This window comes from Gekko japonicus, unplaced genomic scaffold (assembly GCF_001447785.1).
Source record: "Gekko japonicus isolate JY-2015 unplaced genomic scaffold, Gekko_japonicus_V1.1 scaffold22, whole genome shotgun sequence".
Taxonomy (NCBI): Eukaryota; Metazoa; Chordata; class Lepidosauria; order Squamata; family Gekkonidae; genus Gekko; species Gekko japonicus.
This window is the reverse complement of record NW_015175971.1, coordinates 2,695,484-2,708,291: the sequence shown is the minus strand read 5'-3', so window position 1 is coordinate 2,708,291 and position 12,808 is coordinate 2,695,484. Positions and strand designations below refer to the sequence as shown.

At 51.8% G+C, this 12,808-nt stretch overlaps 1 protein-coding gene across 1 annotated transcript in view; it reads left to right on the top strand.

Moving 5' to 3' along the window:
• KCNH5 (potassium channel, voltage gated eag related subfamily H, member 5) overlaps positions 1-12,808 on the top strand; it is a 353,468-nt gene that overhangs the window by 92,261 nt on the left and 248,399 nt on the right. Inside the window, exon 5 of the mRNA XM_015426065.1 lies at positions 4,207-4,322. Coding sequence (XP_015281551.1) covers positions 4,207-4,322 — 116 coding nt within the window. The remainder of the gene's footprint in view (positions 1-4,206; positions 4,323-12,808) is intronic.

The window sequence follows — 12,808 nt, the reverse complement described above, 5'->3', positions numbered from 1 at the left end:
CTCCTCTCCTTTCATACAGAGTGTGATGAAGGCATGGCTGAAAGCCACTTGTGGTCACCCACGATGTACAAATGCAAGCACACGGTTAAACTGGCCTTATTTTTTCCTTCCGCTTACTGGAATCCTAAACTGAGAATAAATTTGGATTAAGACTCTTGATTTGTGCTGAAGTTTGTCTTCAGCCCCATTGTGGGCGACTGGGGTTTGTCTTCAACCCCATGTCTTTATTGCACTTTATGTGTTTGCGTGGGGGGAGAAGAGACAGGCCCGTGCACATGAGCCAAGCAGACTAGATTCATACCTATTTTTATGCTTCACTGGGATTAAGTCTGGCCATCGGGATCCAGCCTTTTGTTATTTCAGCTGCAGCGGACTAAACACAGCTTCTCTCCTGAGATTCGCAATATTTATTTCATTTAGAAATGCGCACCGTGTGCTTAGTGGAGAGACATTATCCCCAGAAGCAGAGAGCACACCTGCCGATCGCGCGTTTCTTGCAGCCTTTGCTTGCAGCCCAAGAAAGAGAGAGGCAGAGAGGACATGTAACAGGAGTCCCCACCCTTTCTGAGCCTGCGGGCACCTTTGGAATCCTGGCACGGGGTGGGGGGGCAGCCAGGAAATGGCCACTGTGGGACGTGGGCCACAGAACGGTCACCATGGGAGGTGGAGACAGCCAAACACAGAGGAAGCCCAGGTTCAGGGGGCAAGAGGAGTACCTTTTAAAAATGCACTGGGAAAAGGAGTCAGAGAGGGAATGAAACTGACACTGTAGTAGCATCTGAAATGTTTTTTTAATCCACACAGCCAATCAGATCTCCAGTGGCTCTCCAGTAGCCAATCAGAAGCCCCACTCACTTTCTAAAAACACTTGCTGGGTGCCTGGAAAGGTGTTGGTGGGTCCAGGGGTCATTTCGTAGAAAAAGAGGTGCAGGAGCTCATTAGCATAACTTATTTGCATATGCCACACCCCCTGACATCACCGGACGTGTGTCAGAAGGCAACACCCACCGCTCAGGCTCCACCGGACTGTTTAGGATTGCTAGCTATTGGGGGGGGGGTAAACGTGCAGATCTGTCCTCGCAGAGGAGGGAGAGCTTGTACCTGAATAAAACCTGGTCTTAAAGGTGCCACTGGACTGTTTTGGACCGGGAGGGCCTGCGGGGGGCTCTGCAATGTACCTGGCTGCTTCTTGCTCTGACTGACGGCTGCTGGGAGCAGGGGGTGGGGCTTGTGGCATGTGCCCACCCCCTGGGTTCTTTACTGCTGGAGCTCTGCTCCTGTGCGCTCCTGCAGGAAATTACCCCTGGGTGGGTCCCATGGTGCCCCTGGGCACCACATTGGGGAGCCCCGCTATATAACCTCTGCCTCTGTAGGTCCTTGTGAGGTTGGGCTGCCATTTGCCTGCTTCTGGCCAGATATCTCATGTAACCACCCCTGCTGAAGTTCAAGGGCCCATTGAGGAAAAAAAACATCCACGCCCTGAGATACATTAAAATCCCTTTGCCAGGTCCCCTACAAGGAGATGTGTTTGGGAAATCATTGCAGTTAGCCCTTTGCAGGACTCTAAAGAGTCTAACACATGTTATAATCGAAGCTGAGAGAAGCACAGAAGAGCAACCAAAGTGATTAGGGGGTTGGAGCAGCTTGCCCTGCGAGGATCGGTTACCGAACTTAGGGCCCTGACCCCATCAGATCTCGGCCCAATCATCAGATCATCAGCCCGATCCCATCAGATCTTGGAAGCTAAGAAGATTTGGCCTTGGCTAGTACCGTATTCGGAAGGACGAACTCCAAGGAATACCAGGGGCGTGACACAGAGGCAGGCAATGGCAAACCACCTTTGAAATGTCTGTGGCCTTTAAAACAAGTCTAGCTCGCCACCTAGTGGTGCATAACACTAAATGAGCTAGAACGTCTTGCCAGGCAATCTTAGGATTTTCTGGCTATTCTACACACAGTGCCATACGATGGTGTTGTTGTTGTTGTTGTTGGTGGTGGTGGTGATTCCCCTTCTAGAACTCCATCCACCACCACAACTCATGAACATACCTGAACACACATCTCTCAAGTCCTAGTCCAACACTCAAAGCTCTACTCAGATAGCTCAGGCTAGCCTGATCCTGTCAGATCTTGGAAGCTAAGCAGGGTCAGTCCTGGCTAGTATTTGGAAGGGCGACCTCCACAGAATACCGGGGTCATGACGCAGAGGCAGGCAATGGCAAACCACCTCTGAAATGTCTTGAAAACAAGGCTAGCTTGCCACCGAATGGCGCATAACGCTAAAAAAGAGCTAGAACTTGCGACTGCCAGACAATCTTAAGATCTCCTATTCTACACACAATGCCATAGGATAATTATGATTATTAGAACACTTAGGGCCACTTAGCCTAGAAAAAAAGGCATGGGAGGAGGAGAGGCATGATAGAGGTCTATGAAATCGTGCATGGCATGGAAAGAGCGGGCAGGGAGAATCTTGCCTCCCTCTCCCGTAATACTAGAACCTGCGGGTCATCCATTGAAGCTGAAGGGTGGACGATTCTGGACAGACAGAAGGAAGCACTTTTTCAGACAGTTAGACTGTGGAACTCACTGCCACAAGATGTGGTCGTGGCCGCCAAGGTGGAAGGCTTTCAAAGGGGAGTGGGCAGATTCACAGAGGATGGGGTCCATCAGTGGCTACTGGTCCTGATGGCCATCTGCTCCCTCCAGTACCAGAGGCAGCCTGCCATTTTCTAACAGTTGCCTGGGAGCACAGGCGGGAGGATGCAGTTACAGTCATCCTGCTCGTGGGCTTCCTAGAGCTGGTCGGCCACTATGTGAATCAGGCCCGTAGGCAGGATTTTCTCGTTTGGGGGGCCTTTTAAAAAGTCGGGGGCACTGAAATTCACACACGGCCTCCACTTCTCCAAGCTGAGTGCAGGCACATGCAGCCTCGCCCCACCCAGGGCTCTTTTTTTAGCAGGAACTCCTTTGCGTATTAGGTGACACACCCCTAATGTAGCCAATCCTCCAAGAGCTTACAGTAGCCCCTGTAAGAAGAGCTCTGTAAGCTCATGGAGGATTGGCTACATTAGGGGTGTGTTGCCTAATATGCAAACGAGTTCCCGCTACAAAAAGAGACCGGGGCATTGGGAAGAAGTCGGGGGGGGGGAGGCCCCAGGAGGCCCCACTGTAGCTACAGGTCTGATGTGAACAGAGTGCTGGATTCGATGGGCCTTGGGTCTGGTCCAGCAGGGCTCTTCTTAGGCCAGTTTGATGTAGTGGTTAAGAGTGGTGGACTCTAATCTGGAGAACTGGGTTTGATCCCCCATTCTTTCACATGAAGCCAGCTGGGTGACCTTGGGCCAGTCACAGTTCTCTCAGAGCTCTCTCAGCCCCACCTACCTCACAGTGCGTCTGTTGTGGGGAGGGGAAAGGGAAGGAGACTGTCAGCCGCTCTGAGTCTCCAAGTGAAGGGTGGGGTATAAATCCAACCTCTTCTTTTTCTTCTAACCGGAGAGCCAGTTTGGTGTAGTGATTAAGTGCGTGGACTCTAGTCCAGGAGAAACGGGTTTGATTCCCCATGCCTCCACTTGCGGCTGCTGGATGACCTTGGGCAAGCCATAGTTCTCTCAGAGCTGTCCTTGAAAGAGCAATTCTCAAAAGGCCTCTCTCAGCCCCACCTACCTCACAGTGCATCTGTTGTGGGAAGGGGAAGGGGAAGGAGTTTGTAAGCCGCTCTGAGACTCCAAGTGAAGGGCGGGGTATAAATCCAATCTCTTCTTCTTCTCCTTCTCCTGAGCAGTATTACTCCCAGTTTTGGAAAAAGTAGCCTCTGTGTCAATAATACAAGTGTCAAACAAGCTTCTCGAGGATAGAAATGATTGGAGATTGCTGGTAACAAGGTGGCTACGTTGTCCATAGCAGCTGACACAATTTGGAAAGACTTTGTACCTGCCGATATGTCCCGCTGTCAGAACGATGTGGTTCAATCGGGATCCAAAGTCACACACTTCAATCTTCATTTCCGTCCGACAGCTAAACACGATCACTATATTACGAGTGGCGCAAACGGCAATCCATCGGTTGTCGTAGCTGACACTGTGAAACGGTTAAGGCCCCGTTGGCTCTGACAGTGAATAAACGGCTGACTGACAACAGATTGTCACACTCAGTGGAGCTCACGGCTGGCTTTTGTTTGTTTGTTTGTCTCCTCTTTTTCCACAGGGTGGACGAAGTTTGCTCGGCTGACGAGAGCCCTGACAAACAGCCGGAGCGTGCTGCAACAGCTGACGCCGATGAACAAGGCCGAGGTGGTCCATAAGCACTCGCGATTAGCTGAAGTAAGGCCGATTCTGCATTGGCTTTCCCCTCTGTCGTTTTACCCAACCCACGTTGGAACAGAAATGCCCCTCTGCATTGCACGCTGCTTTCACTTCCTTTTGATTATCGGGTTTTATGGTAGCCTCCACACTCCAGGCTGCTTTCGCTTCCTTTGACCATCGGGTTTTATGGTAGCCTCCACACCCCATGCAGCTTTTGCTTACTCTGATCATCAGATTTTATTGTACCTTCTGCATAGGTTTAATGGCCGTTTTATTGCTGTTCAGGGGTGAGTCTGCAGCAATGTTCCCTCTAAGCTGCGGAGTCTTGTGAGCAGAAATTCTACTTTGTGAGCCGCTGGCATTAAAGTGGTGAGCGAGGCATTTGGATACTGCATAGATCAGTTTGCTCTGGAGCCATCCTTCCTGAGCAAAGACAAAAATGTGGGAGCTGGAGGCTAAAAAACTGTGAGCTAGCTCACACTAACTCAGCTTAGAGGGAACACTGCTCTGCAGTCAGTACGGCATTGCCCTGAGGTATCTGGATGTAGTTTTGAGCTGTAATTCCCTCTCCCAGATGAGAAAATGTGGAGCAAGTGCTAGATGCAGAATCACCCTAAGTGCGGGCCGGATCCTGTCCAGCCTGAATGTAAAACAGGAGGAGAGAATAGCAGCAGATAGAAGATGAATCAGCCCAAGTTTCTCATGCAAAAGTACCGGTATACTCCTTTCCTACAGGTGTAAAGAACATTTGAGATCAAGGAGGTGGGGAGGGAGGCAGGTTGATACCTAGACAAGTTGCTTGCTCAGTTCTAAGGAGGAATGTCCTGACCTTTAAGTACTTGAAGGGCTGCCGATTAGAGGAGGGCAGGGAGCTGTTCCTGTTGGCAGCAGAGGAGGGGACTTGCAAGAATGGGTTTAAATTAAGGGTGGGAAGTTACCGGCTGGATCTTAGGGAAAACTTTTTGACAGTCAGAGTTGTGCCACAGTGGAATCGGCTGCCTAGGGAGGTGGTGAGCTCCCCCTCACTGGCAGTATTGATGCAGCAGCAGCTGGACAAACCCTTATCCGGGATGCTCTAGGCCAGTGATGGCGAACCTTTTAGAGACCGAGTGCCCAAACTGTGACCCAAAAACCCACCTATTTATCGCAAAGTGCCAACACGGCAATTTAACCTGAATACTGAGGTTTTACTTTAGAAAAAACGACTCATACATTAACTTAAGATGATCCAAACAAAGTAAGGAAAGCAATCCCAAATGCTTTCATTTACTTAAAATTATTTTGCAGAGAATTCGACACTTTCATGATGGTCTGGTCCTGGCTGGGGCGATGGCAAGGGTGCCCACAGGGAGGGCTCTGAGTGCCACCTCTGGCACCCGTGCCATAGGTTCGCCACCACTGCTCTAGGCTGATCCTGCATTGAGCGGGGGGTTAGACTAGATGGCCTCTCTGGCCCCTTTCAACTCTCTGATTCTGTGATTCTCTGATCTGGATGGCCCAGGCTAGCCCGATCTCATCAGATCTCGGAAGCTAAAGAGGTCAGCCATGGTTAGTACATGGGTGAGAGACCAACAGTGAAGTCCAGGGTTGCTATGTAGAGGCAGGCAATGCCAAACCACCTCTGCATGTCAGACTGATCTGGTCAGATCTCAAAAGCTAAGCAGGGTGGTTCCTGGTTACTGCTTGGATGGGGGACCACCAAGGAAGCCCACGACTGCGACGCAGAGCCGGGTAATGGCAAACCGCCTCTGTACGTCTTTTGCCCTGACCTGGATGGCCCAGGCTAGCCAGATCTTGTCAGAGCTCAGAAGCTAAGCAGGGTCAGTCCTGGTTAGTACTTGGATGGGAGACCTCCAAGTAGGACAACAAGGGTTGCTATACAGAAGCAGGCAATGGTAGGCAACCTCTGAGTTGTCTTGAAAACCCCACGGTCCTGGGGTTACCATGAATTGGCTGCAGCTTGATGTCACACAATTATTATGCTCTGTCCAGGATGGCCCAGGCTAGAAGAAGAAGAAGAAGAGAAGAGATTGGATGTATACCCCGCCCTTCACAACCCAAAGGTGTCTCAGAGCGGCTTACAAACTCCTTTCCCTTCCCCTCCCCACAACAGGCACCCTGTGAGGCAAAAGAAGAAGAGGAAGAGATTGGATTTATACCCCGCCCTTCACAACCCAAAGGTGTCTCAGAGCGGCTGACAAACTCCTTTCCCTTCCCCTCCCCACAACAGACACCCCGTGAGGTGGGTGGGGCTGAGAGAGCTCTTGACAGAAACTGCTCTTTTTCAAGGACAGTTGTGCCAGAGCTTGTGACTGACCCAAGGTCACATCAGCAGGTGCAAGTGGAGGAGTGGGGAATCAACCCTGGTTCTCCCAGATTAGAGTCCGCACACTTAACCACTACACCAAACTGGCTCTCCACACCATCAGATCTCGGAAGCTAAGCAGGGTCGGCCCTGGCTAGTATTTGGATGGGAGACCTCCAAAGGAATACCAGGGTCATGATGCGGAGGCAGGAAAGGGCAAACCACCTCTGAACGCCTCTTGCCTAGAAGATCCCTCGGGGTTGCCATTAGTCAGCTGTGGCTAGATGGTGTTTAAAAAAGGTAGGGACATCATGAGAAGATAGCAACTCTCACAGAGGCAAGAGCCGGTTGGCCAGAAGGTCTGGGATGGTTAGGCTGATGCTGGGGCTCCAGGAGGGCCTCCTTCACCCCACGGGTAGAACAGAGGACCCTGGGGCCAACAACTGGCCAACAAATGGAATGAAGCGGCATCAGGCCTGTAGCTACACTGGGGCCTCTCGGGGCTAGGCCCCCCCGACTTGCTGGCAAGGCCCCCTGACTTCCCATCTAGCCCAGGGTGTCATGGCCTTCTGCCCCGGATTTAATTGATTAGCCAGTACCCCCTAAGAAATTTAAATGCCCCCCTGCCTTAAAAAATCCTGGCTACAGGCCTGAGCGGCATACACTCGGATGCTTTCCTTTAGATGTCCCTTCCAGCCAAAGATGGGAGAGGACATCAGATATCTCAGGGGCTTTGGGAGGCTACCTTCCATTTATGGATGAGAGGAGAAGGTAGGGCTGCCAAATCGGGCCGGGGGGCGGGGAAACCCCCGCTTTGGAGGCCCGAATTCCGCTGCGGTGAAATCGGGCCCCGGGGGGAACCCCGCCCCCGGCGTGCACGTCACTAGGAAGTGACGTGGGCACGCCGGGCATGCCACGGTGTTGGATCCCCAAGCATCGAGAATAAATCCACGTTTTCAAGAAAAGCAAAATTTATTTCAAAGCGTTGAAGACATACTCAAACACGTTCTTTGTTAGAACTGGGGATACACAGTTAGGTCAAGCATAATAAAGGAACTTCAAACAGATACAGATCCAATGAATAGCTTTCCCGCTGGCGGGCTAATGAAACGGTTGCGCGCCCAGTCCATGGGAACCAGGCAGAACATCAGACAAAACACAGGTGCAGTACTCATGAGAAAAGCAATAGGCAAGCATTACAGCATCTTCTCCCCCACACAACCTCCAGCAGTTATCTTGTGCATTCCAACGCAGGAGCAGGATGATAGAAACCAAGCCGGGTGCAACAGGGAAAGGATATGTACACAGAGGTCACAGAAAACAGAATGGCAGCTTGCTGACATACTGCCCCCCTTAAAATACACTTACAACACACCTCCCGGGCTGGGCGGGAGATCTCCCGGGCTGGGCGGGAGACCTCCCGGTTTGTCCGGGAACCTTCTGTGGAAACTACGGATCAGGTAAGGGGCCCGAATATCCCCTTCTTCCACCCATTCGCGGTGCTGGGGACCGAAATCAACCCATTCGATAAGGTACCAGAGTTTACCACGTTTCAATTTACAATCAAGGATATCAGCGATCTCAAAATGTTCATCCCCTTCCAAAATGACAGGTGGAGGAGGAGTAACTGCTGGTCTCCAGGGAGACGGGCCAGGATCCTTCTTCAACAGGCTCATGTGAAAAACAGAATGCAGAGCACGTAAATTCTTAGGCAAAACAACATCAACCGCCACATCATTTATGACTTTACGCACTTTGAATGGACCTATGAACTTCCACCCCAATTTCCTGCTAGGCCGCAGCATCTTAATGTTCTTGGTCGAGACATACACAAGATCCCCAGGTTTCAGATCAAACCCCACCACCCTACCCTTGTCTGCCTGGGTCTTGTAAGCAGCCTTGGCTGCGTCAAGTGTTTGGCATAGCAGCGGCCATGCTTTTTGCAAGGACATACACCATGTATCAGCATCCCCCACAGGACGTTGGCCCATCCCCTCCAGGAAAGGGAGGGGGGGCTGTCGTAACCAGAGACAGCTTTATAAGGAGACATGCCCGTGGAGCTATGGACAGTATTGTTATAACAATATTCAGCAAGAGGCAACAATTCACACCAATCATTCTGTTGATAATTAGTAAAACAACGCAGATATTGCTCCAGGGTCTGATTAACTCGTTCCGTTTGTCCGTCAGTTTCAGGATGATACGCGCTGCTGAGCCCTTGTTCCACCCCTAAAATGGAAAGAAGTTCCCTCCAAAACTTAGAAACAAATTGGGTCCCCCTGTCAGAAATTAATTTAGCAGGTAATTGATGAATTTTCACCACGTGAGACATAAACGATTTCGCCAACCTCTGAGCTGTAGGCAAGGAAGGAAAAGGCACAAAATGAGCTTGCTTAGAAAATAAATCAACAACCACCCAAATAACAGTGTTCCCTTTGCTCGCAGGGAGGTCAGTAATAAAGTCCATGGACACCACTTCCCACGGTCTCGATGGGGTAGGGAGTGGCTGCAGAAGACCAGGAGGCTTGCCCACTCTGGGTTTAGTCAAGGCACAGGTTTGGCAGGACCGAACAAAAGTCAAGAGGTCTTTGCGCATCTGTGGCCACCAGAACTGTCTGCGGATGAGTTGCAGAGATTTAACAAAACTCCAATGCCCTGCCAGTTTCGAACCGTGAGCAGACTCCATCACCTCCCTCCTCATTGAAATAGGCACATACAGTTTGTCTCCAGAATAAATCAGACCTTCAGGGCTACGGACACAATCTGGCAACGCTTTCAGGGAGGCATCATCATCAGCAGTAAAAGCAGACATATATTTCTGGACCCAGCCCCCCCCCCCCCAGGGAAAAGGGAAGGCGAAGTTTCATCAGAACGCGGAATGGATCGCGCTTGCGCACGGGTGACCACAGCCCCCCCCAGGTGGGAGGGGGAAAAAACAGAGTCCATGATGATCTCACGCTGACAGTCATGTTGTGGGAGGCGTGAAAGCGCGTCAGCCAGGGAATTAGCCGCCCCAGGGAAATGACGAAGAGTGAATCGAAACTTAGCAAAGAAGTCCGCCCAACGAAGTTGTTTAGCGTTGAGAGAACGGGGGGATTTCAGCATCTCCAAATTCTTATGGTCAGTCCAGACTTCAAATGGCAGTTGCGCCCCCTCCAACCACTGCCTCCAAGTGGAGAGAGCCAGCCGGATCGCTGACGCCTCCTTCTCCCAAATCCCCCAGTTTCGTTCAGCGTCAGAAAACTTTTTAGACACAAATGCGAGGGGGTGTAAACGACCATCTTCCCCTTCTTGCAAAATAGCGGCCCCCATTGCCACATCCGAGGCATCAGTTTGGACAATGAATTTTTTAGTTTCATCAGGGCGCGCCAGCACTGGCTCAGAGGTGAACATCAGTTTAAGTTTCTCAAAAGCCTCTGCGCAAGCAGGGGACCATTTAAGCGGGGCGCCTGGTTTCGTAGCATCAAAACCCTTCCCCTTGGTCTTTAGCAAATCAGTCAGGGGAAGGGCAATTTGAGCGAAATTCTGGATGAAATTTCTGTAAAAATTGGCAAATCCGAGGAACATTTGCAATTGTTTGCGGGTCCTGGGGGGCTCCCAGTCAAGTACAGCCTGAATTTTAGCAGGGTCCATTTCAACCTTCCCCCCAGAGATGCGATACCCCAAAAAGTCAATGCATGTCTTGTGGAATTCACATTTTGACAGCTTTGCAAACAAGTGGTGTTCATAAAGTCGCTTAAGGACCTGGCGCACCAATTTAATATGCGACGGGAGGTCCTGAGAGTACAGCAACACATCATCAAGGTAAAGGACCACTCCTTTGAACAAGAACTCATGTAGGACCTCATTGATTAGGTTCATGAAGACCCCCGGAGCCCCTTGAAGCCCGAAGGGCATAACGAGGTACTCAAACTGCCCCAAAGGGGTATTAAATGCAGTCTTACTTTCATCCCCCTCCCGAATGCGCACACGGAAATATGCATCTCGGAGGTCAAGTTTCGAGAAGATTTTGCCCTTGGTGGCCTCAGCTACCAAGTCCTTGATTAGCGGGAGGGGGTAAGCATTGGACAAAGAAACAGCGTTCAGACCCCTATAATCAGTGCACAATCTAAGCCCCCCGTCTTTCTTCTTTCGGAAAAGTACAGGCGCGGCGAAAGGGGAGGAAGCCGGGCGAATGAAACCTCGGGCTAGGTTTTTATCAATAAAGTTCCGCAGTTCAACTTTCTCAGCCGGCCCCATCGCATAAATTTTACCTTTGGGTAATTTACAGTCAGGCAAAAGTTCAATAGCACAGTCAGTCGAGCGATGGGGGGGCAATTCGTTAGCTTCCTCTTCGCCAAACACTTTCGCCAAGTCTCTATACTCTCGAGGCAAAGAAGCTAACTCTTCCGGTTGCAAAGTGCCGCAGGGGAACTGCGCGGTCGGCTGGTCCCCCCACGAGTCCACCCAGCAGTGATCTACACACTTAGCCGACACAAATTTGACAACCCCTTCTTCCCACAAGATGTAAGGGTCATGGGTAAACAACCAGGGACTCCCCAGTACTAAGTCGAACTGCGATTTAGGGGTGACAATGAAGGATCTGGATTCCCAATGATCGCCCGCCCCCAACCGCAAAGCCATAGTCTCGTGCGTACAAGGTTCCATGGGTGCCCCATCCATCTGGGTAAAAATGATGGGAGACTTCAAGGGGACTATCCCCGCTTCCAGTGCCAATAACACTCTAGGGCTGATGAGATCCCTCCCACACCCAGAATCAATCAACGCTCTCACCCTAACGTGGGTTCCCAGGAGCGGATTCATTAATGAGACAGTCACGAAAAATAGGGAAGGGGTTTCTCTCACCACCTTGGGCGCAGCATTAGAATGGCCTTGTCGTTTTGCGCCTCTCACAACAGGCCGTTGTCGTTTTCCGCCGTTTCAGGCACCACCTCTTCTTCTGACTCGGCAGCAGACGGTTCGTTTCCCTCCGAACCTTGGGCCGCCTGCAGAGCTTTGGAGAAACGCGGGTTAGCCATCCCCTTCTTCCCCGTCAGCGGTGTCTTCGGGCTTGGAGTAGGCGGCTTGTCTTTTACTTGACGGCTGCCACAATCCACAGCGAAATGCCCCTTCTCCCCGCACTTGAGACAGAGCCCCATCTTCATACGTAGTTCTCGAGCTGATTCCGACAGGCGTTGAGTCTTGGGTTTGGAGGCACCGGCAGCGGCGGGTCTGTTGGTCGTAGCAGCCAGGTCGAGTTTGATGGTGGTGAGCCGGTCTTCAGCATTTTCAGCTTCCTGGGTCCAGGCCATCAGGGAGACAGGGTTGACAGTTTTCAGAACCGTTTCTCGGATGTCTGCGTTGAGACCCAAGCGATACATCTCAGCCAATATATGATCAGGGTAGTCTCGGAGCTTTGCTGCTTGCTTGTGGAATTCCAGAGTGTACTCGCGAACCGACTTCTTGTTCTGGCGGTAGGTGCGGAGAAACGCTTTAGCTCTTTGACTCGCGTTGACATCTTCAAATCTCGCCCGCAGCGCCCACATGAATGCTCGCAAATTCAAAAGTTCCGGACCGCGGTCATTGTGCAGTCCAACATACCATGTGGCGGCGTCTCCTTTCAGTCTTGCCGAGATGACATCAATAAGACCAGCTTCATTTCGGAACAGGTGTCGACTCTCTTCTACGAATTTATGCACCCTCACCGTGAAGAAAGCGAGTTCATCTGGGTTGCCGTCGAAGGTAGCCTCCAGTAGATCCTTGGGTCTGGGCCGTGGAGGCCTTACCAACGGGCCCAGCTGACCCGGAACTCCCCTGGGAGGGAAACCCGGTACAACCGGTGGCCCCGCTGGCATTGGCCTCAGCGGCGGCGGCAGACCCGGCACCGGCGGACCCCCCGGCATCGGCGGTTGCACAGGCACTTGCAGAGGCGGTCTCACCGGCGGCTGCACAGGTACCTGCTGCGCGGGAACTCCCGGTGCTTGCAGCGGAGGTCCCATCAGCGGTTGAGCAGGCATCGGCGGCGCGGGAAATCCCGGTGCAGGAGCAACTTGTTGCTGCGCGGCGTGTGCGTCAAGGAAATTAGCCATTCGAACGTCCATCATTCCCGGCAGACCTTCCATCACATCCTGGAATGCCCGCAACAAGTCTCTCACCGAGTCTTCCAGTTCTGCTAGTCGTTCCCCGGTGGTTTCTTCCGGGATGGGGTCCCGAGGGCGGT